This window comes from Odocoileus virginianus, unplaced genomic scaffold, assembly GCF_023699985.2.
Source record: "Odocoileus virginianus isolate 20LAN1187 ecotype Illinois unplaced genomic scaffold, Ovbor_1.2 Unplaced_Contig_4, whole genome shotgun sequence".
Classification (NCBI taxonomy): domain Eukaryota; kingdom Metazoa; phylum Chordata; class Mammalia; order Artiodactyla; family Cervidae; genus Odocoileus; species Odocoileus virginianus.
This window is the reverse complement of record NW_027224321.1, coordinates 1,698,712-1,719,999: the sequence shown is the minus strand read 5'-3', so window position 1 is coordinate 1,719,999 and position 21,288 is coordinate 1,698,712. Positions and strand designations below refer to the sequence as shown.

Genomic DNA, 21,288 nt, shown 5'->3' with positions numbered 1-21,288 from the left:
AACTAACCGCAGACTCCACAGCCTGGTCTCTGGGGACCCCTAGCATCTGCTCCAAGCCTGGCTCCCCGACTCACTCCTGGAGCCAGGGTCTGCCAGGCTCCCCCAGTACATAGCATGTGAAAAAACACCCAAGTCCACGGGGACAAGGCACCATGTCCCGCATCAGAGCATCTCACAACGTAAAAGTCAGCCCCCTTTGAGGACTAACTCCACCTTTCACGGAGTGAACCGACTTGGCACTGCTAACCTGACGGGTACTGAGCGGTTCCTCAGTGAGAAAAGGTTGCCCAAATCTGGCCATGTCAGAAAACAGACCTGTGGCTGTGAAGCGGGAGGGGGCTGGGGGATGGATGGAGTGGAAGTGGGTTAGCAGATGTCACTATTATATACAGAACGGATGAAAAACAGCAAGGTCTTACTGTACAGCACAGGGCCCTATATTCAATATCCTCTGATAAACCATAATGGAAAAGAATGTATACACACACACACACACATATATATACACTCATATATACATGCATATAACTGGATCACTTTGCTGTACACCAGAAATGAACACAACATTGTAAATCAAAGGTACTTCCATTTAAAAATATCTGGCTAAAGTCCATGCTCTATAAGTGAAAAAATGTTATAAAACACAGAAGACTTCAAAAGAACTTGGAAACATCAGCCCGAGATGGTAACAACTTCTGGCTACCCTAGGGAAGTCACATCTTCATGTCCTTTTGATCAGACACTGTTGGAGGGTTAAATAGGTCAAAAAGTACATCACCGTTTAATCATCTCAAAAACATTAGAAAGAGCAGAATGCTGTGGCATTATGAACAGATTATGAACAAAAATAAAAGCCATTTGTATGCTTTAATGATACATCAAGCTAATTCAAGCTGGCTAAAGTCATTAGGAGGACTCCTGGGGCAAAACACGGCTCTGATGCCACACTGCAGCAAAGTAGTCAAAGAACCATTTTCAACGGCATTGATAAAATTAATTCTATGAGCAAAAGATAGGCTCTGAACAAGAGTATCTAAACAGAGCGCATCTACTAATAGTGTGTTTAATGACCTCGAGTTGGCAGTGTGGGAGTTAATTCAGGCATTTCTGTGCACACATAAGCATCGGGGCCCACTCGACGCTCCCAAGGGAAGCAGCACAGCATGAAAAAGCCCCAGACTTAGGGAACCAAACTGCCAGAAAAGATCAAAGCCTCCAGCAACACAACAGTCCGGGACACCGTGAGGTTAAGAGATGGCTTCCTGTCTCAGGCTGTTTATAACATCATCAATTTTAACCAAGATTTTAAGATGACGCCTATGCTATGTTTTCAAGAACTGAGAGGCCTCTCCTTGAGATGGTTCCTTCTACATGTATTAGAAACTAGTTTAAGGACTATCAAGGTTCACACCTGATTGGGTATGGCGACGGCCAGTGGCTACAACCTGTGGAGTATGAACCGCGCTGATAATCTAGACATTCCCCTCTACCTAACAACTGTCATTGTGGATAAGTGATTTTTTAAAAAAAGTTTTATAGGACTCTAGTTGCTTTACAATGTGGTGTTTGATTCTACTGTCCAGCCAAGTGAATCACTACATCTATACATATATCCCCTCTTTTTTGGATTTCCTTTCCATTTAGGTCACCACAGAGCATTGAGTGGAGTTTCCTGAGCTATACAGTAGGTTCTCATTAGTCATCTATTTTATACGTAGCAGCGTGCATATGAGCTTCCCTGGTGGCTCAGTGGTAAAGAATCTACCTGCCAATGCAGGAGACGCAGGTTCAATCCCTGCCTGGCTTGGGAAGATTCCCTGGAGGAGGAAATGGCAACCCATTCCAATATTCTTGCCTGGAACATCCCATGGACAGAGGAGCCTGGTGGGCTACAGTCCACGGGGTCACAAAGAGTCAGACACATATAAACAACAAGTGTATAAATGTCAGTCCCAATTTTTTAAGCAAATCCATCGATAGTAAAGAGGTAACTCCTCTTTAAAAGTCAGTCCTCTGGGCCCTCTGAACATAATGTGAGATAAACTCTTCTAGACAAAGAGACTTCAGATAAGGGACAAGCTGATTACATACCGGTGACAAATTAATAATCGTATTTTAAGACACTTGGGTTATTCAAGGTTCATCACCTCTTAGCCCCACATTAGCGGGTGCGGACCGGCTATTGGTCCCACCTTGACACATTCCCCACCTGTTCACTGTGTTTGGAAGATCTGGTTACAAATCACGTGCCAGACACCCGGCTCGCCTGTAACATGTGGGTTTAAAACTTCCCACCCCTAAGAACTTGAACTCAATTTTTTTTTTTCCTGAAGAGTAACTCAAAAGTTTTTCTTTAGTTTTTGTTATCTCTGAGAATTCAGTTTACTACACAAAATGCTGCTGTTTTAGTTATGGCATTCATGCATTATTTCAATTTGTTAGTTTCTTGCTTAAGAAATCAACTGAATTTGAAAACGCATATACAAGTGGTACTGACAATGTCATGCTTTATAAAAATAGTTACTATAAATCATGAACACACTTTCTCATTCAAACATAAACAAGGGCTACAATACCAACAGGGGGACCACCCTCCCCAAATCTACACCCCCACCCCCCACTATACACATACACACACACACCCTCCACCCATAGGTTCAATCAAACGTCTACTCCATATCAGGGATCTTTGAAATTTGGTGAGAAATTATCAAGGATGGAAGAATGTGGCCCTTTTGGGGGCAACTTGCAGATTCTAATTTCCAGTGGATCAGGCCACGTAAAGAGCTACCAGGTAGTGACAGCTGATGACACCCATGGTTAAACCAGGGTCCCAGCACCTTCTTAGACTCAAACAGCTAACTTAGATGAACCTGATAACCGTTTTCCTTTTCTACCTACCCCTGCTCCACTGATCATCACCCCAGGTGGGTAACCGTTTTCATATCTTCCTTGTTCTTTTGAGAATTTTAAACTAGTCAGTTCAGCAGCTCAGTTGTGTCTGACTCTTTGTGACCCCATGAACCGCAGCACGCCAGGCCTCCCTGTCCATCACCAACTCCCGGAGTCCACCCAAACCCATGTCCATCGAGTCAGTGATGCCATCCAACCATCTCATTCCTCTGTTGTCCCCTTCTCCTCCTGCCCTCAATCTTTCCCAGCAAACTAGTAAACTCCCTTAAAAAGTGTAACTCAAGCAGCTGAACCTTTCTCACCCCACCCTAACAGGCACTAACCACCCATTTGGCCCAGGAAATTCTGCATATCCAGCTTTTGCTGTAGAGAGGGCTGTGGGTGTGGGGCAGGGGAGGGGGTGAGGGGACATGACCCTGATGGGCACAGAGGTACCGTGAAGACAAAAAAGGATACACTGGCCGGGCACCAGCAATATGATGTGACTTCAGGAAGCCAACCCTTCAATGAATACAAGTTTCCAGGCCTCCTAAGATCTAACATCATAAGCCCTTAAACTGTGATATAAATATCAGTCACTATTACAAATGATAAAAAGGACGTATTAACAGATGGCAACTCACTAGTTCACCTTGTCAATATATATTAAATATGTTTATATGTGTGGACACACATGGCTTGCTTTTGAACATGAAAAATCTTTGAGAGTACCCCTTTGGAAAAGAAAATATATTTATACATTGGAGCCACTTTATTATTTCATCTATGGCTTTTTCAGTAGTCATATACGGATGTGTAAGTTGGACTGTAAAGAAGGCTGAGTGCAGAAGAATTGATGCTTTTGAACTGTGGTGCTGGAGAAGACTCTTGAGGGTCCCTTGGACAGCAAGGAGATCAAACCAGTCCATCCTAAAGGAAATCAACCCTGAATATTCATTGGAAGGACTGATGTTGAAGTTGAAGCTCCAATACTTTGGCTACTTGATGCGAAGAGCCAACTCATTGGAAAAGACCCTGATCCTGGGAAAGACTGAAGGCAGGAGAAGGGGGAACAGAGGATGAGATGGTTGGATGGCATCACCAACTCAATGGACATGAGTTTGAGCAAACTCCAGGAGATAACCAAGGAGAGGGAAACCTGGTGGGCTGTGTAGTCCATGAGGTCACAAAGAGTTGGACACAACTTAGCGACTGAACAATAACAACAATATATACATAGATATATAGACCCTGGTTCGATTCCTGGGTCGGGAAGATCCCCTGGAGAAGGGATAGGCTACCCACTCCAGTATTCTTGGGCTTTCCTGGTGGCTCAGATGATAAAGAATCCACCTGCAATGCGGGAGACCCAGGTTTGATCCTTGGGTCAGGAAGATCCCCTGGAGGAGGGCATGGCAACCCACTCCAGTGTTCCTGTCTGGAGAATCCCCATGGCCAGAGGAGCCTGGCAGGTTACAGTCTGTGGGGTTGCAGAGAGATGGACACAACTGAGCGACTAAGCTCATATATATAAGTACAGCATATATATGTTTATATATATAATGTATATATAAATCTTTTCTGTGTTGTGTTAGTCCCTAAGCATAGCATATATATATATATAAATAAACAATAAATTGGTTCCAATGTAACCTCTCTGAAACTAAAGAAAGGAGAAAAACAACAGCAATGATACCAATAAAAAAACAGGTCACCTCACAGTTGAAAATTAAGCTGGTTCCAGGCAAGAATGGGAGAGACCTGATTGACGCATCCCTCACCAGAGAACAGGAGACTGCGGGGGTCGGGGACAGGACAGTGTGAGACGATGCCTGCCCAGGAGAGGAGCCCGGAAGCTGCTCACACGTCATGACGCCCTCACATCTGCAATCAGGTTGCACAGACCGGGCTCACTAACACAGAGGCTGCCCTGGTTCCTGACCCCGCTGTAATTCGGGCTGTGGACATCCGATGTGAAACAGGACTCTCGGGGCCCCAGCACGTCCATCCTTGGCAGGAAGGGCTGGGAAGGAAACTGAGGCTTGTTGAGGGCACACACAACCTGGGGCACGGCTGTGACCCCTCGGGGCTCAGGCCTCCATGCAGGGGAGCCACACTCAGGGACCGTCCCCAGCAGGGGTGAAACCCAGATGGAACGGTCTGCAGGAGTGCTTTCCAGAACGCGGACTGCAGTGCATGTATAAGGAGGTGGGAGATGAGGCCTAAAGACTGACGCCAACCTTCCTACGACAGGGGCGGCTCTGGATCAATGCCCACCCCCAGGACCACACTAGGAGGAGCCCCAGCCAGCGGATGGTCTGGCGATAAGCAGACACAGGGCTTCAAATGCAGTCACCCAGCTTTTCTACCTGGCTACCTAAAACGAAGTTGTTTCTTTTAATACAAGTAACGCGGATCCAGCCTAGAACAGAAGGTCTCCCACATGAGATCACTCAACTGCCCTTGACGTACAACCTGGTGACAAAATCCAGCAGTCTTGGTGAGAAGGAAGCGGATGGATGGCAATCCGCCGTGTACCTGCGTCTCAGGCGCTATGGTCTTGAGCTGCTCTAACGATTATCGTCAGGGCAGACTTCTGCACAGAGGTTTCCTATTGTTCTATGAACACAAGCTTAAGAAGTCCAACCTTCAGTGGGGAGTAGGCCTTAAATGCATGTAATAGGATGTTCTGAGGATTAACAAACGACCACAGTTTTAGAATACATGTGCAAGAATACTAAATCCTGCATACAACTGATGCTGGGAGGAATAATAGAACAGCATATATATAAAACAAAACTGTTTACAACTCACACACATCTATACCAACTCATTCCAGTGAGTGAGGTGGCGGGTGGGGGGGGAGGGCAAAACAGAGCTCGGATAAGGGGAAATTAAAATGGGTTTCTGTCCCACCAGCTGGTTCCACTTTTCATTCTGTATGAGGCCACTCCTTTTAGGCATCAGGGATCTTTAAAATACACAAGCCAGATGCCATAGTTTTAGGTGGCTCAGTGGTAAAGAATCCGCCTGCCAACGCAGGAGACACAAGAGACGGGTTCGATCCCTGGGTCAGGAAGATCCCCTGGAGAAGGAAATGGCAACCTGCTCCAGTATCCTTGCCTGGAGAATCCCATGGACAGAGGAGCCTGGAGGGTTACAGTCTGTGAGGTTGCAAAGAGCCGAACACAACTGACCACAGCACAGCACAAAAATGGTGACATACACCACCAAAATCTTAGAGGCCCGCTCACTCTTTTTCATAAACGCCAAAACAAACAAAAAACGGATCCTCCCCTGTCCCTAGGCAAAGATACCCATTCTGTGACAGAAGCCCTACTTGCGCTCACCCCACGTCCATCACACACCACTGCCACTCATGGCAAAACCAGCCACAAACAAACACGGACGCTGGGTGTAAGGTGGGGGGATTTAAAGCTGTTCAAAGAACGACTGAAATCCGCACTTTCCAAAACCCAACCCCAGGAAGCTAAAAACCATGGCTGGTCCATCATGAAGACCTTCCTCCTCCCAAGATGGTTCGGGTAACCTTCCACGGGGCACTTTCACCACCCACACCAATGTCTCCTTTCTCCCTTTAAGCCCTGCGTGGTCTTCGAAGGGTAGAATTTGCTTCTGTTGTTAAGTGGTCTTTGTTTTAGGTTATCACCAACGTCTAGGCTGGAAACTCCCACCACCGCCACCACCACCTTCCCTTACCGGCCCAGAGGCTGAACTAAAACGCCGCGAAAGGTGTGCTCAGCAAGGCCTTCTGCCACTCACATCTCGTGAGAAGTGAAACTTCTCTTTAAAAAAAAAAAAATCAGGGCACCAGAACAATCATACCTGTCAAGAGTGAACTTGACTTCCTGCAATCCTGTTTCTTCCTGTATTCAGGCCCTAATCTGGACAGATGACCAGGGACTTTCAAAAAATTTAATGCCAACCACACGCAGAAATCACCATCTTAGCAGTAACACTAGGGCCACCTACACTTCCTCTCCCAGACATGGCCAGGACAAATACAGGGCACAGAATGCCCTGGGCAGCCAGCAGCGGGCGCAGAATGCTCCCAAGAGACACGGGTAGCTGGGTCCTGAGTCAGAGTCGCCCACCCAGCTCAAGTATGAGCAGGGAGTGTGTCACTTCTCAGAGCGAAGGGAAAGTCGCTCAGTCGTGTCTGACTCTTTGTGACCCCATGGACTGAATTCTCCAGGCCAGGATACTGGAGTGGGTAGCCTTTCCCTTCTCCAGGGGATCATCCCAACCCAGGGATCGAACCCAGGTCTCCCAAATCACAGGCGGATTCTTTACTACCAAGCCACCAGGGAAGCCCCTGGTGCATTGTTTTAACAACATGCTTAAGGCTCTTGGCTCCCAGACTGGGGCTCAGGGAAGGCGAGTGCCTTTAGTGGAGCTACGGGAGTCTTCTTGAGTTCTTTAGCGACAGAACTTCCCAGTTGTTTCTTTTTTTCTCTTGAAGATTAAAGTGGATGGCTGTTAATTATTTCTAAGTACAGAGAATATTCCCCAGTTGGCTGACACCTACTTTTACCAACTAACAATGATCATTAAGAGCCAATGATCAACAAATTAAAATACGTGTCATCTAATTATTGTATAAAATAGACGGTTTCCCTGGTGGCTCAGACAGTAAAGCATCTGCCTGCAATGCAGGAGACCTGGTTCGATCTCTGGGTCAGGAAGATCCCCTGGAGAAGGAAATGGCAACCCACTCCAGTATTCTTGCCTGGAAAATTCCATGGACAGAGAAGCCTGGTAGGCTACAGCCTACGGGATCGCAAAGAGTCAGACATGACTGAGCAACTTCACCAAAAAAAAAAACCCACAAAAACCAATTTTACTTTAAAAATAATTTTCATATAAATAAAAATATTTTAAGAATAAAAATCACAATAGAGATGGAAGTTGCAGTAGTGCGGATGTTATTTCCTTTGCAGACTCTGTATGATTCAAATACTTAATGGCAATTTCTAGAATAATAACAAAATAGATGGGAAATCCAAGCCTGTGCAAGCTCACACTTTGAGTTGAACATGCTTCACCAGTGGAATCACTGAGCAGTTGTCACAGTGAGGACACAATGTGGGCTTCTACCAGATGATTTCTGGAAAGATCCCTCATCCTGCTCCCCTTGCCCGGCGTCCACCGTGAGGGTGAGAGGCGTGCCCCAGCACACAGGGGGCCTGCCCACTTCCTGGGACGTCCTGGAAGCCCGGTGGGGAAGCTTCGTCACTCATCATCCCTGATGTTAATTAATTAGTTTATTACATATAGGATGATTCATTTATTCATGGAGAGTTAACATTTGCAAACCTCAATGTACAACTAAAGTCGTCACGTGGAAAAGACACTCATCCATACAACTAAATTCCGATCCTCTCTGTCGGAACTGTGGTGTTAGAGATGACTCAAGAGTCCTGTGGACTGCAAGTAGATCCAACCAGTCCATCCCAAAGGAAATCAGTCCTGAATGTTCATTGGAAGGACTGATGCTGAAGCTGAAACTCCAATACTCTGGCCACCTGATGCAAAGAGCTGACTCATTGGAAAAGACCCTGATGCTGGGAAAGATTGAAGGGAGGAGAAGGGGACGACAGAGGATGAGATGGTTGGATGGCATCACCGACTCAATGGACATGAGTTTGAGTAAACTCCAGGAGTTGGTGATGGACAGGGAGGCCTGGTGTGCTGCAGTCCATGGGGTCACAAAGAGTCGGACATGACTGAGTGACTGAATTGAACCGATGCTGAGGATGGGCAGAAATTCTACGAAAGACCACGGAGCAAGACTCCGGGACACGGGCAGCGAAGGAACCTCTCATGAGAACTCACCCAGCTGGCCTGCTCGGCCCCCCAACACGTATCAGCACCAGAGCTGGGGATGTGAAGCTCCATCTAACCCAAATTGACCCAGAAGAGGTGGTGGCCAAGGATTCGCTTCCCGCCCCACCCATCAGAAATAGGACCCTTTGCCAGGAGCATCCTTATCCCAGGCCTGGGATGCTAACCCACCCCAGATCCTCTAGCCCTGACCTGGGGGGGTCGGGGAGATTGCCCCCTCCCTGGTGCCTCCCCACCCCCCCGCTCCTCTCCACCTGCACTACCCCCCTCGCCCCCAGCCTCTCATCTGCCATCAGGAGCCTGTCCATGACTATTTATCCCTCGGGCAACCTTCGGCTTCTTCAGGAGAATTTCTCACCTGAGGCACGGCCGTCCTGGAGGTGAGAGATCAAGACTGAGGTGACAACAAGAAGTAACTTCCAAACGCTGGCGCTGGCTCCCGCCACCAGGCCAAAGGTGCTGTTACTTTTGGACAGACCCGACTCTGTTCTTTCCGTTTCCTGTCTTCCTAACATGAAACCCTTCAGTTCAGTTCAGTCACTCAGTCGTGTCCAACTACTTGCAACCCCATGAACTGCAGCACACTAGGCCTCCCTGTCCATCACCAACTCCCGGAGTTTACTCAAAGCCATGTCATTGAGTCGGTGATGCCATCCAACCATCTCATCTCATCCTCTGTCATCCCCTTCTCCTCCTGCCCTCAATTTTTCCCAGCATCAGGGTCTTTTTCAATGAGTCAGTTCTTTGCACCAGGTGGCCAAAGTATCAGAGTTTCAGCTTCAGCATCAGTCCTTCCAATGAACACCCAGGACTGATCTCCTTTAGGATGGACTGGTTGGATCTCCTTGCAGTCCAAGGGAACTCTCAAGAGTCTTCTCCAACACCACAGTTCAAAAGCATCAATTCTTCAGTGCTCAGCTTTCTTTATAGTCCAACTCTCACATCCATACATGACCACTGGAAAAACCATAGCCTTGACTAGACGGACAAAATGATGTCTCTGCTTTTTAATATGCTGTCTAGGTTGGTCATAACTTTCCTGCCAAGGAATAAGCATCTTTTAATTTCATGGCTGCAGTGATTCTGGAGCCCCCAAAATGAAGTCTGCCACTGTTTCCCCATCTATTTGCCATGAATTGATGGGACCAGATGCCATGATGGTAGTTTTCTGAATGTTGAGCTTTAAGCAAACTTTTTCACTCTCCTCTTTCACTTTTATCAAGAGGCTCTTTAGTTCTTCACTTGCTGCCATTTAAACCTTTTTTTTTTTTTTAAAGGGGGACGAATGAAGAGTGAGCGTCTACAGTGAAGCAGAAACGATGCGTGTGTCCTGCACGTTCTGTGCATAAAGAACGTCCCACGATAATGGTCTACCTGTGCACAAAGACGTCGCCGACGGCACACACGAACTGGCTGCTGGCCTATCTCAGGGCGGATGCTCGCTGGCCCCGAGTGCGGCCTGCGCTGAGGGGCCCCCCCGGCAGGCAGGGCCCAGGCTCCCGCCCCCGCGCATCCCCCGCACGCACGGCGCGTACGTACCGTCCTGGAAGACGCGCTCCACGTTCAGCCCGTAGGTGGCGCACGTCTCGTAGTACGTGCACCTCTTGAGGTCGCTGGAGAGCTTCCGCGCCCGGGCGTCGTCGATGACCCGCGGGTTGGTGGAGCTGATGGCGTCTGCAACAGACGGGCAAGAAGAGGCGACACGGTGACCCCGAGCGGCCTGAGGACGCCCTGCTCCCCGCGGCCCCGAGGAGCTCAAAGCCCGCCCCTCGCCCAGCAGGGAGGGGCTTCTTCTCAGGACCTGGAGTGATCAAAGCATCGTTTATGCCCACTCAGCCCAGACGTCAGATGGCCAGCTGTCCCAGAGGCCCTGCTCCTGGATATGAAATCACAGCATGTCCGCAAAGACCGGGAGGGGAGGGGGAAATGCAACAATGTCAGTCGCTCAGTCGTGTCTGACTCTTCGCGACCCCATGGACTGTAGCCCGCCAGGCTCCTCTGTCCATGGGATTCTCCAGGCCAGAATACTGGAGTGGGTTGCCATTGCCCTTCTCCAGGGGATCTTCCAAACCCAGGGATCGAACCTGGGTCTCCCGCATTGCGGGCGGATTCTTTACCATCTGAGCCACCGGGGAGGGAAGGGTAAGAGTTAAATAAACGTGGTTCCTGAAGAAAACACGGTCACTACATGCAGTGGCCATCTATCCACAGGCGCCCATGAAACACACCCTGCCCACCAGTACCAGCCCCTCCAGGCGCCCTCTGCCCGCTGGACACACGCTCGCGGAGCCCCCGCAGGTGCCTGTCCCGTTCCGGCACAGGGAAACCGCAGCGAACCAGAGGGACAGAAGCCTGTGCTCTCCCGGAGGTCAGCCGGGAGGGGGCGAAAGTGAGACAGAGCCAAGGAAGGACCAGGGGTGTAGGTGGAGCTCAGGGCAGGAGACGGGTTGGGAGGGCAGGGGTCGGGAGGGCAGGGGTAGGGAAGCGCGCCCGCAGGAGATGGCGTGGAGTGACAGGGGTCCGGGGGGGAGGGGGCGCCAGCGTCTTGGGTTTAAGGGCGATCCAAGGCTGAGAGCAGGAGTGGGAGGTGACCTGGGGCGCTGGAGGGGGCCACAGACGAGTGTGAGCGCCACACTGGGTCTGAACAGATGGCTTCAGTGGGTGGGTGGGCGAGCAGGGGACCCCCCAACCTCCCACATTGGGTCTGAACAGATGGCTTCAGTGGGTGGGTGGGCGAGCAGGGGACCCCCCAACCTCCTGCAGGATCTGTGTACAGATGGGGAGATATGGGCAGCAAAACAGACATCGGGCACCAGCCACTGGTCTCCCGATAAAATGAATCCTGCATCCCTGCTATTTTTTCTTTAGCTTGGCCTGCGCGAGCGAGCCCTGTTTCCATTCATTCCATGACTCCCGAGTTACAGGAAGGGGGATGCGGTCAGGAGGCAGCCACGAGCCCTGCACACAGGACCAGAGGAGGGGCCGAGATGCTCCATCCACGGTGCTACCCTGAGAGGAAACACGCTTTTCAGGGACTGTTCCGGACGTGGCATTTTTCCCGCAGGGGTTGAAGGCTCCTGAGTTACAGGAAACACCCAAGAGCTCTTTAAAGAACAGCCCCCCAACGGGAGTCTTCTCCGCTGGTCCAGGAAACAGCAGCAAAGACATGAACAACCTCTTAGACGTTTGCTGCTGCAGAGGAAATGTACAGGCGCTCAGCGTTCTCAGTGTTAAACCAGAGCCGCATCTCCAGGGACTGATACATTGATTTTGTTTTCACTTTCTCTTTCTCCTTATTTCCTGTTTGCTTCTCCTAGCCCCATGGAACAGGTTTAACTGACAGTTCTGAATGACCCCCAGAAAAACTATGACTCAGATCCCTGGCAGGGCCTGTCAGAGGGATTAATTCAAACAGTATCTCATCCTGTCTCACCCTCAGATTAATAAACCTGACTTGGATTTCATAACACCTAAGGAAAAGAAGTATTTTTTTTTAAGGTGTAAACATCTTTTAAGAAAATGGTAGAAAAACAGTTAGAAACCCAGGATTTTCAAACACTGTGGTGTATGTAAACTAGAAAATAAATGCATAGAGCATTAATCCAGCTTAGAACTTATCCTGACTGGGGTTCCCCACAACCCCCCAGGTCTCTTTCCCTGCTGGGTGCCCACCCCATTTCTGTCCCACCCCGGCTTCCACGACACGGCGTCACATATCAGAAACAGACCCTACACTGGAGTACTCTTTTTGTCTCATGTTTCACTCCTGCAACTCTACACCTTTTATCTTTTTTTACACAGCTCAGGTTTCACCCCTCAAATCAATGCGATCCGCCCGTCTCTAAAACAGGCCATGTTTAACAAACACCCTCCCTGATGAAGATCCTCCAGCTCCCAGACGGGACCCGGGAGAGAGAACGTCCACCCACCACTGGGTGAGGCCCCGCACCCAACATGTCCTGGAACAAAGAACTTGATTCTCCTTCATCTGCTCCACCCCAGAACCTCCGACGGGGCCACAGGCCCCCAGCACCGCGGGCGGGGGGTGAGGGGGATCTGAGCTGCCCTCACCGCTGTCTCTGGTGCCCCATGCAGTCTGCACAGCAGCAGGATCTGTGTGCAGAGTTCACAGAATGCGAATCCACAAGGAGCTGATGGTCCCCGAGGGTCGAACCTTCCAGAAGCCCACACTCACTCCACCTTCCCGCCATGGGGGCTTCTAGGGTGCTCTGGGAATCAGAAGTCTGGGTAATGACCCCTCAGGTGAAGACTGTCCCTCCTGAAAACACTCAGGTCCTGCTCCTTTGGGGCGTGGCTTTGCTGAAGTCGGAACAGGTTTGAGACAAGCTCTCCAACCACAGAGGCTTATAAAACTGAAGGAATGAAAGGGGGCTGGTTCCTGCCCTCAGGGCCCCTGGCAGGACTTCCCCAGCCTATGGAGCCGTCTCCGGGGCACCCCGAGACATGGATCATCCTGGCGGGAGACGAGCACGGACTCCCCTTCAGCTGGGGCGGGACACACAGAGGCGACTTGCACCTCCAAGGTCAGCGGCCGGCAAACACAGGCGCCAAGCACCCCAGCAGGACCTCAGGGGGTGGGCCACGTGTGGGACAGAAGAGAGGGAACCAGCCATGGGCTGGACACTGCTGTGCCCACGGATGCCCCCAGGGCCCCAGGAGACTTCCTCCCTCCAAGGCCTGGTAGCGCCAAGGTCAATGGTGGCCCAGGGGCAGTGAGGCCAGGTCTGCGTGGCCTCCAGACTCACCACTCTCTACACCCAAACACACGGCTACAGGAGAGAGCAAACTGGTCAAGGCGGCTTTCTGGCTTGGACTGGATGCCTGTCTTTCCTTTACTCCAAGGACCCTACTGCACAAAGGCATTCTGCGTCCTGAGCGCAGACCCCCGAACCCAGGGAGCCAGTGAGAAGACGCCCACACAGACTGCGCTGCGGCTCAGAAATGCCCCGGGCAGGCCTGCAGGGAGAGGTGGCTTGCTGAAAATTAACTGCCTCCATCTCCAGGCAGCTTGGAAAAGCGAGATCCGATTTTAGACGAGCGCCCACTGTAAAACGTTTCATCTCAAGAAGTTTTAGTCCCTTCACTGTACACCCAAAAGTATCACAACATTGTCTCTTAATCAGCTATAACCCAACACAAAATAAAAAGTTAAAAAAATTTTTTTCTTTAGGAAGTCAAACACCCAATTCTGCACACAGCCGACCGAACACAAACCAAGGGCTCGTGCGGGTGCGCCTTGTCTCGCAGTGACCACTAGAGGGCGCGCTAGGCATTAAAAATCTCTCACGTCAGCTGAGTGCAGAATTGATGCTTTTGAGCTGTGGTGTTGAAGACTCTTTGAGACTCCCTTGGACTGCAAGGAGATCAAACCGGTCCGTCCTAAAGAGATGAGTCCTGAGTGTTCATTGGAAGGTCTGATGTTGAAGCTGAAACTCCAATACTTTGGCCATCTAATGCAAAGAACTGACTCATTGGAAGAGACCCTGATGCTGGGAAAGATTGAAGGCAGGAGGAGAAGGGGATGACAGAGGATGAGATGGTTGGATGGCATTACCAACTCAATGGACATGAGTTTGAGTAGATTCTGGGAGTTGGTGATGGACAGGGAGGCCTGACGTGCTGCCGTCCGTGGATTCACAAAGAGTCGGACACGACTGAGCGACTGAATGGACTGAACTAAACTGATGTCCCAAGTTGGTCTAAACCCACCTCTGCTCTGAAGGCTTCAGTTGTGAGACCACTGGTCATGACACATATGCTTCGGGGCGGGGAGGGGGGCAGGTCCTCTCCATGAAACCCCAACTCACATTTTACATCCAGCACCCTGAGAAGATGCCTTTAGTTTACTGCACACTTTTTTTCCTCCCAGCACACTTCCCCACTCCATGATCCTGGATCCTGCCAAGGCGTGGATTACCCTGCTCTAAGTTCCATTAGGCCTGGTGCCCTGCATATAGCTAACTGGTCCTGCTGCTCAGACGCAGAGAGTTTCTTATCTGGAGAAATCTCACATCAGGGCATGCAAGGGCAGACCGGATGTACTCATTCCAAAGGAATTAACAAAAACAGAACCTACACCAAGAAATGAAGGGCTAAACCCAGGGCTTCTTGGATGTGACTAAGTTCCTCATTCTTCTGACAAAGCGGTTTTACAGTTAACCTTCATCTGGCTTCCCTGGTGGCTCAGCTGGTAAAGACTCCGCCTGCAGTGCGGGAGACCTGGGTTCGATCCCTGGGTTGGGAAGATCCCCTGGAGAAGGGAATGGTTACCCACCCCAGTATTTCAGCCTGGAGAATTCCATGGACTGTACAGTTTATGGGGTCGCAAAGAGTCAGACACGACTGAGGGACTTTCACTTTCATCTGACTTTCTAAAACAATCCCTGTGACCCCTTAGTTAAGTCCCCAGCAGATACCAGCAAGTCAATGAATTTATGATCAAGAGTGTCCTAGGTGATGTCACTTTACTAAGAGATCAAGTTTTTATGTGGCCTAGAAAAAAAAAAAAAGTACCCATGCAGTAAGATTCTGTGCTCCCTGAGGGATCTGCTAAAAATGAGATTTGGATCATAAGACATTAAGAAATACAGCAGAATAAACGAAACTCAGCAATGTATCCAAAAAATCAGTATTAAAGGTGCAAACATTAACAGAAGTAACTTTTTAGGTTGCTTACAAATTACATTACTCTATGACAGAGAGAATTAAGATGTCCTAATACAGAAACTAGACTTCCTTTCTTTCTGAAGCCCTTGGGGGTGTAGCAGTGTGTTTTGTTTTGAAGTTGCCAAGTGATTTCCCCACCGAACCAAATGAGGAGACGGGCTGATTTCCGTTTCAGGGATTCTCCCTGTAAAAAGGAAGACTTGAGCAGGAAATTATTTCTTCTTTAAACCGCCTGCAAACCGCCCCCGTCTCTGAAAATACAGGCCAGGAAGCCACTGGCGGCTCAGCGGCCCGAGCCCCGAGAGCCCAGCGGCCCGACGCCACTCACCCTGCGTCCCCACCAGGACCAGCGGGATCTCGCTTGTGTTGCGGTAGTTGGCCATGCGGCTGTAGTAGTGGTAGACAGTCTGGAAGCTGATCTCATCCTCCAAGCTGAAGACAAATATGACGGCGTCCACCCACATGGCGAACTGGGGAGAAAGAGGGCAGGTGAGCAGGGGGCGCGGAGCGAGGGGACAGAGGGAAGGAGCGGCATCGGGTCACTTTCGCGAGCGCAGGGCGGGCGGGGGCGGCCACACGTGGCGTCCGGCTCCTACTGAAACCCGCATCTGAAGCGTCGCTAACGCCCTTCTCATCCTTAGCACAACACACCTGGCTAGGGCCCGCACCCGCTTCCCACCCAGGCCACTGTGTCTCCAAAGTCAAGCCAGACCTTCTTCCCCAGAGGAACGTCCACCCCCGTCCAGACTCAGCTGATGGAAAGCAAACCCAGCGCGCACAGAGACGACCTGGGGACCGATACACGGGGGGACCCTGCAGCTTCCTGTTGCACCCTAAAGTCCCCCCAGAGGCCCCCCAGGAAGCCACACTGGGACTCCTGACATGGGGCTCCTCCTCTGGGCACCCACAGCTCAGAAGTCCTCCACCCCCAGGACCAACGACTCTGTCAACAGAAGAGGTCTTCATATTGTCAAGATCTGCCGTGGATGAATTACAGTACCCTTCGAGGGAATTAGGACCCACTGCCAGAGACATTAACCAAACCAGTGAACAAAATGAGCAAAAAGGACGGGGAGAAAAAGAAAACCCCACAGTGGCCCAGCTCTCTATCATTTTATTCTTGTTGTACCTGCATCCAGCTGAACTCATATCAGACTCTCTTTCTGGTAAATCAGCCGGAGGCACACGTTAGCTCATGTGATACCCACAGTCACCTTGGAAAGCTGGAGCCAAAAGCAAAGCACCCCGGGACTCAGAGCTCCCCAGGGTCACACACACGGCACCAGGCACCGTCTGGAGCCAGACACCCTTCTCTTTAATGAAAGACCCAAGTGAAAATGGGGGGAAAAATCCCAAGTGTTTTCTCTAAAAGAAGCTGCAACTAAGACACAAGTTCTGACGGTCAAGGCATCAGCTCTGACACATTCAGGGAAAGTTTCCATTGGGTAAGCTGGCGTGCTAAGTCGCTTCAGTCCTGTCCAACTCTTTGCGACCCCATGGACCGCAGCCCTCCAGGCTCCTCTGTCCATGGGATTCTCCGGGCAAGAATACTGGAGTGGGTTGCCATGCCCTCCTCCAGGGGATCTTCCTGACCCAGGGATCAAACCCACATCTCTTATGTCTCCTGCGTTGGCAGGTGGGTTCTTTACCTCTAGCGCCACCTGGGAAGCCCAAGCTCTGACTTCTACATAGAAATAAGAAGGGGATTCAGTCACCCGTGGAGATTTTATGTGACAGGACAGAATTAAATCTGAAGTTCAGATGATAACGACTAAACAACAAGTTAGTTTTAGAAAAGGCAGGGGAACCAGAGATCAAATTGCCAACATCCGCTGGATCATCGAAAAAGCAAGAGAGTTCCAGAAAAACATCTATTTCTGCTTTATTGACTATGCCAAAGCCTTCGACTGTGTGGATCACAATAAACTGTGGAAAATTCTTCAAGAGATGGGAATACCAGACCACCTGACCTGCCTCTTGAGAAATCTATATGCAGGTCAGGAAGCAACAGTTAGAACTGGACATGGAACAACAGACTGGTTCCAAATAGGAAAAGGAGTACATCAAAGCTATATATTGTCACCCTGCTTATTTAACTTATATGCAGAGTACATCATGAGAAACGCTGGGCTGGAGGAAAGCACAAGCTGGAATCAAGATTGCAGGGAGAAATACAATAACCTCAGATATGCAGATGACACCACACTTATGGCAGAAAGTGAAGAGGAACTAAAAAGCCTCTTGATGAAAGTGAAAGAGGAGAGTGAAAAAGTTGGCTTAAAGCTCAACATTCAGAAAACTAAGATCATGGCATCTGGTCCCATCACCTCATGAGAAATAGATGGGGAGACAGTGGAAACAGTGTCAGACTTTATTTTTTGGGCTCCAAAATCACTGCAGATGGTGACTGCAGCCATGAAATTAAAAGACGCTTAGGCCTTGGGAGGAAAGTTATGACCAACCTAGATAGCATATTAAAAAGCAGAGACATTACTTTGCCAACAAAGGTCTGTCTAGTCAAGGCTATGGTTTTTCCAGTGGTCATGTATGGATGTGAGAGTTGGACTGTGAAGAAAGCTGAGCACCGAAGAATTGATGCTTTTGAACTGTGGTGTTGGAGAAGACTCTTGAGAGTCCCTTGGACTGCAAGGAGATCCAACCAGTCCATCCTGAAGGAGATGAGTCCTGGGTGTTCATTGGAAGGACTGATGTTGAAGCTGAAACTCCAGTACTTTGGCCACCTCATGCGAAGGGTTGACTCATTGGAAAAGACCCTGATGCTTGAAGGGATTGAGGGCAGGAGGAGAAGGGGACAACAGAGGATGAGATGGCATCAGCAACTCGATGGGCATGAGTTTGAGTAAACTCCAGGAGTCTGTGATGGACAGGGAGGCCTGGCATGCTGCAATTCATGGGGTCGCAAAGAGTCGGACACGACTGAGCGACAGAACTGAACTGAACTGAACCAACAATAACAATAGCAATCACAACTGATGAAACCTTCAGGGTGGGTGGTGCTCTGAGCGCCCAATTCCTCGAGCTGGAGTTCCCTCTCCAGGGCGGACCTGGAGCCCTTGGGGACAGGTCTCATCACTGTCTAACTCTGGTCCAGGGCGGCCGGCTCGCTGGTCTACCACTTGAGTCAGGGAAAAAAGCATCATGTCGGTGCACCTGTGGACCCACCAGTGTCCATCTCGGGGCAGCGACCCTGGACAGCAGCGGCCCTGAAGCCACTCAACCAGCTCCAAAATGCATTTCTGCACATCTCTCAACTTTCTTCTTAGACTCTTAACAGTCGGAGCAGCGGTGTGCTGAGTGTGAAATTACCCCTGCACACTTCAAAACGTGTATGAGCTGGAATGGCAGAAAATCACCCCGGTGTCTCCCACACTTCACCGACTTCATTCACCTGTTCCCAGCACCGCTGAGGGAGCCGTCGTGACAGCAGGACAGATGTCCCATGGGCGAAGGTCAACTAAGACAGACTCACTGAGCTTAACTGCCCTCACAATCCTTCCAGGGCAGTCAGACATCAGGCCCTGTCCCGCTCAGAGTAACTGACATGCACTGACCACGAGCTCTCACAGCTTCATAACCTGCTTTTTTCCATGTTTAACCAGTCTTTAATGTTTCCTTACTACTATCACTGACTGCTGTTTCATCAAAGCTAAAGAAATCTTTTCCATACTTTCACATCTTTGCTATCAGAACGTACCTTAAAGCCTGCTTTGTTTTAGGACTCGACAGTATTTTTCTTTTAAATACTGGCATAGCTTATAATCAGTGACACTTTAGACTCACTGGAACATGGTAACTCCGCACCATTTTTCTGTCGAGCCACACAGCCCTCAGTGTATGGAGTGCCAGAACTTTAACCACCCCCATATTCAACATCGTTCACTTAAACCACTCAATTTAAGTGCACTGTCACAGACGGGTAAGTTCAAGAATGAACACCAGGGATGTTTTTAATGCTAAGTTTGCATTAATCAGTCTTGACTATTACCAGCCCTTAACTCCTTTAAAGTGTTTAGCTGGTAAGTTATTATAGAAATAATGTCATAAACTAGGGAGTGAGTAAACCAAAGAAAGAAATTTTTCACACTCAGGCTGGTGTTTTTTTTTTTCTCCACAATGCCCATTTTTCAAGGAACTCTCAAAGAGGTCACATCATGCTGCAGCCGCTGGTTTTCAGAGAATGACCTGGGCTGTGAATTCTGGTGGGCAGCCTGGTGGTGGTGTTCAGATTTCCAAATTCCATCCAGCTTTCTAAGTGACTGCACTGCTCCAGAGGAAATGGCAACCCACTCACTCTAGTATTCTCGCCTGGAGAATCTCTTGGACAGAGGAGCCTGGCAGGCTACTGTCCATGGGGGTCACAAAGGGTCAGACACGGCTGCAGCGACTTAGCATGCTCTCGAGATGAAACACTTATAAGAAAAGGGTGGGAAGCTATAGAAACTTCCAGATACCAATGCCACTGAGTTGACAAATCAGTGCAAAATCTGCTCTTCCTTCCTGAGAAACACAAAGGGACAATCAGCCACACAGACCAAACTGCCCCTCCAGGTTTCTGTCTGCAGGAAAACAGGATTAGCCTCTCCCCAAAACTAGACAGCATATTAAAGCGCAGAGATATTACTCTGCCAACAAAGGTCCGTCTAGTCAAGGCTATGGTTTTTCCAATAGTCATGTACAGATGTGAGAGCTGGACTATAAAGAAAGCTGAGCGCTTTCTTTAGAACTGTGGTGTTGGAGAAGACTCTTGAGAGTCCCTTGGACTGCAAGGAGATCCAACCAGTCCATCCTAAAGGAAATCAGTCCTGACTATTCATTGGAAGGACTGATGTTGAAGCTGAAACTCCAATACTTTGGCCACCTGATGCGAAGAGCTGACTCATTTGAAAAGACCCTGATGCTGGGAGGGATTGGGGGCAGGAGGAGAAGGGGACGACAGAGGATGAGATGGTTGGATGGCATCACCGACTCAATGGGCATGAGTTTGAGTAAACTCCGAGAGTTGGTGATGGACAGGGAGGCCTGGCGTGCTGCAGTCCATGGGGTCGCAGAGCCGGACATGACTGAGCGACTGAACTGAACTGAAAAGCCTCAGTCACAGGAAACATGTTCAGGGTCCCCTCTCTCAGCTCTGTGCACACACCTGTGGAGCCGGAACTTGGAAGAGGGAGAGGAGCACGCGGCCCCGGTGTGCACCAGCACTCACCTGGGCCTCTGGGGGGCCGCCTTCATCTCGGATCAGCAGCAGATAGCTTTGTCCGTCGACGACGATCTCTTTCTTGAACCTGCCACCTGCCACACACACACAAAACACTGTGTTACCCAGGAAAGACAGAGCGTGGGGAGGGCGAACAGACGTGGGCTTCGCTTGTGGGAAAATACGCCTAGACTGCGGCCCTGGAGGCAGCGCTGAGTGTTTGAGGAGTAGCTTCAGATCTGTCTCCAGCAGCCACTGGGCTTTGGAAGGACTACTGCCACTCCAGATTCCAATAGCCATCTTTAAGAACCAGGATCGTCTGGGGGCAGAGCACGCAGGCTCCACACAAGGCCAGGATCGCTGGTGGCTCAGGAGGGGGAGTGCTCCTGCGGGCTTTGTGTGTGGGTTCGGGATGTCTCCCTCGCCCTGGGAACCCGGCTGACACAGAGTCCAGAAACAGAGAGCACAGAAATTCAGCATTCTCTCCTTGGGTTCGCGAGACCGAAACCAAATTTTCATGAGCTGTGAACAGGGGGGGCGGCCTGGTCTCCACCACGTGGGCGAATCCCAGGGCTGAGAGTCTCTGTATTCTCCTCAAGGGAAACCCAGTTCTTGAAACGAACACACAG

The 21,288-nt window shown here is 49.9% G+C and overlaps 1 protein-coding gene across 9 annotated transcripts in view; it reads right to left on the bottom strand.

Moving 5' to 3' along the window:
- Positions 1-21,288, bottom strand: part of AGAP1 (ArfGAP with GTPase domain, ankyrin repeat and PH domain 1) — a 568,266-nt gene that overhangs the window by 329,581 nt on the left and 217,397 nt on the right. For all 9 annotated transcript variants that reach the window (XM_070463558.1, XM_070463559.1, XM_020905503.2 and 6 more), the window contains 3 exons: positions 20,669-20,754; positions 15,773-15,914; positions 10,297-10,431 (listed from right to left, as the gene is read on the bottom strand). In XM_070463558.1, coding sequence (XP_070319659.1) covers positions 10,297-10,431; positions 15,773-15,914; positions 20,669-20,754 — 363 coding nt within the window. The remainder of the gene's footprint in view (positions 1-10,296; positions 10,432-15,772; positions 15,915-20,668; positions 20,755-21,288) is intronic.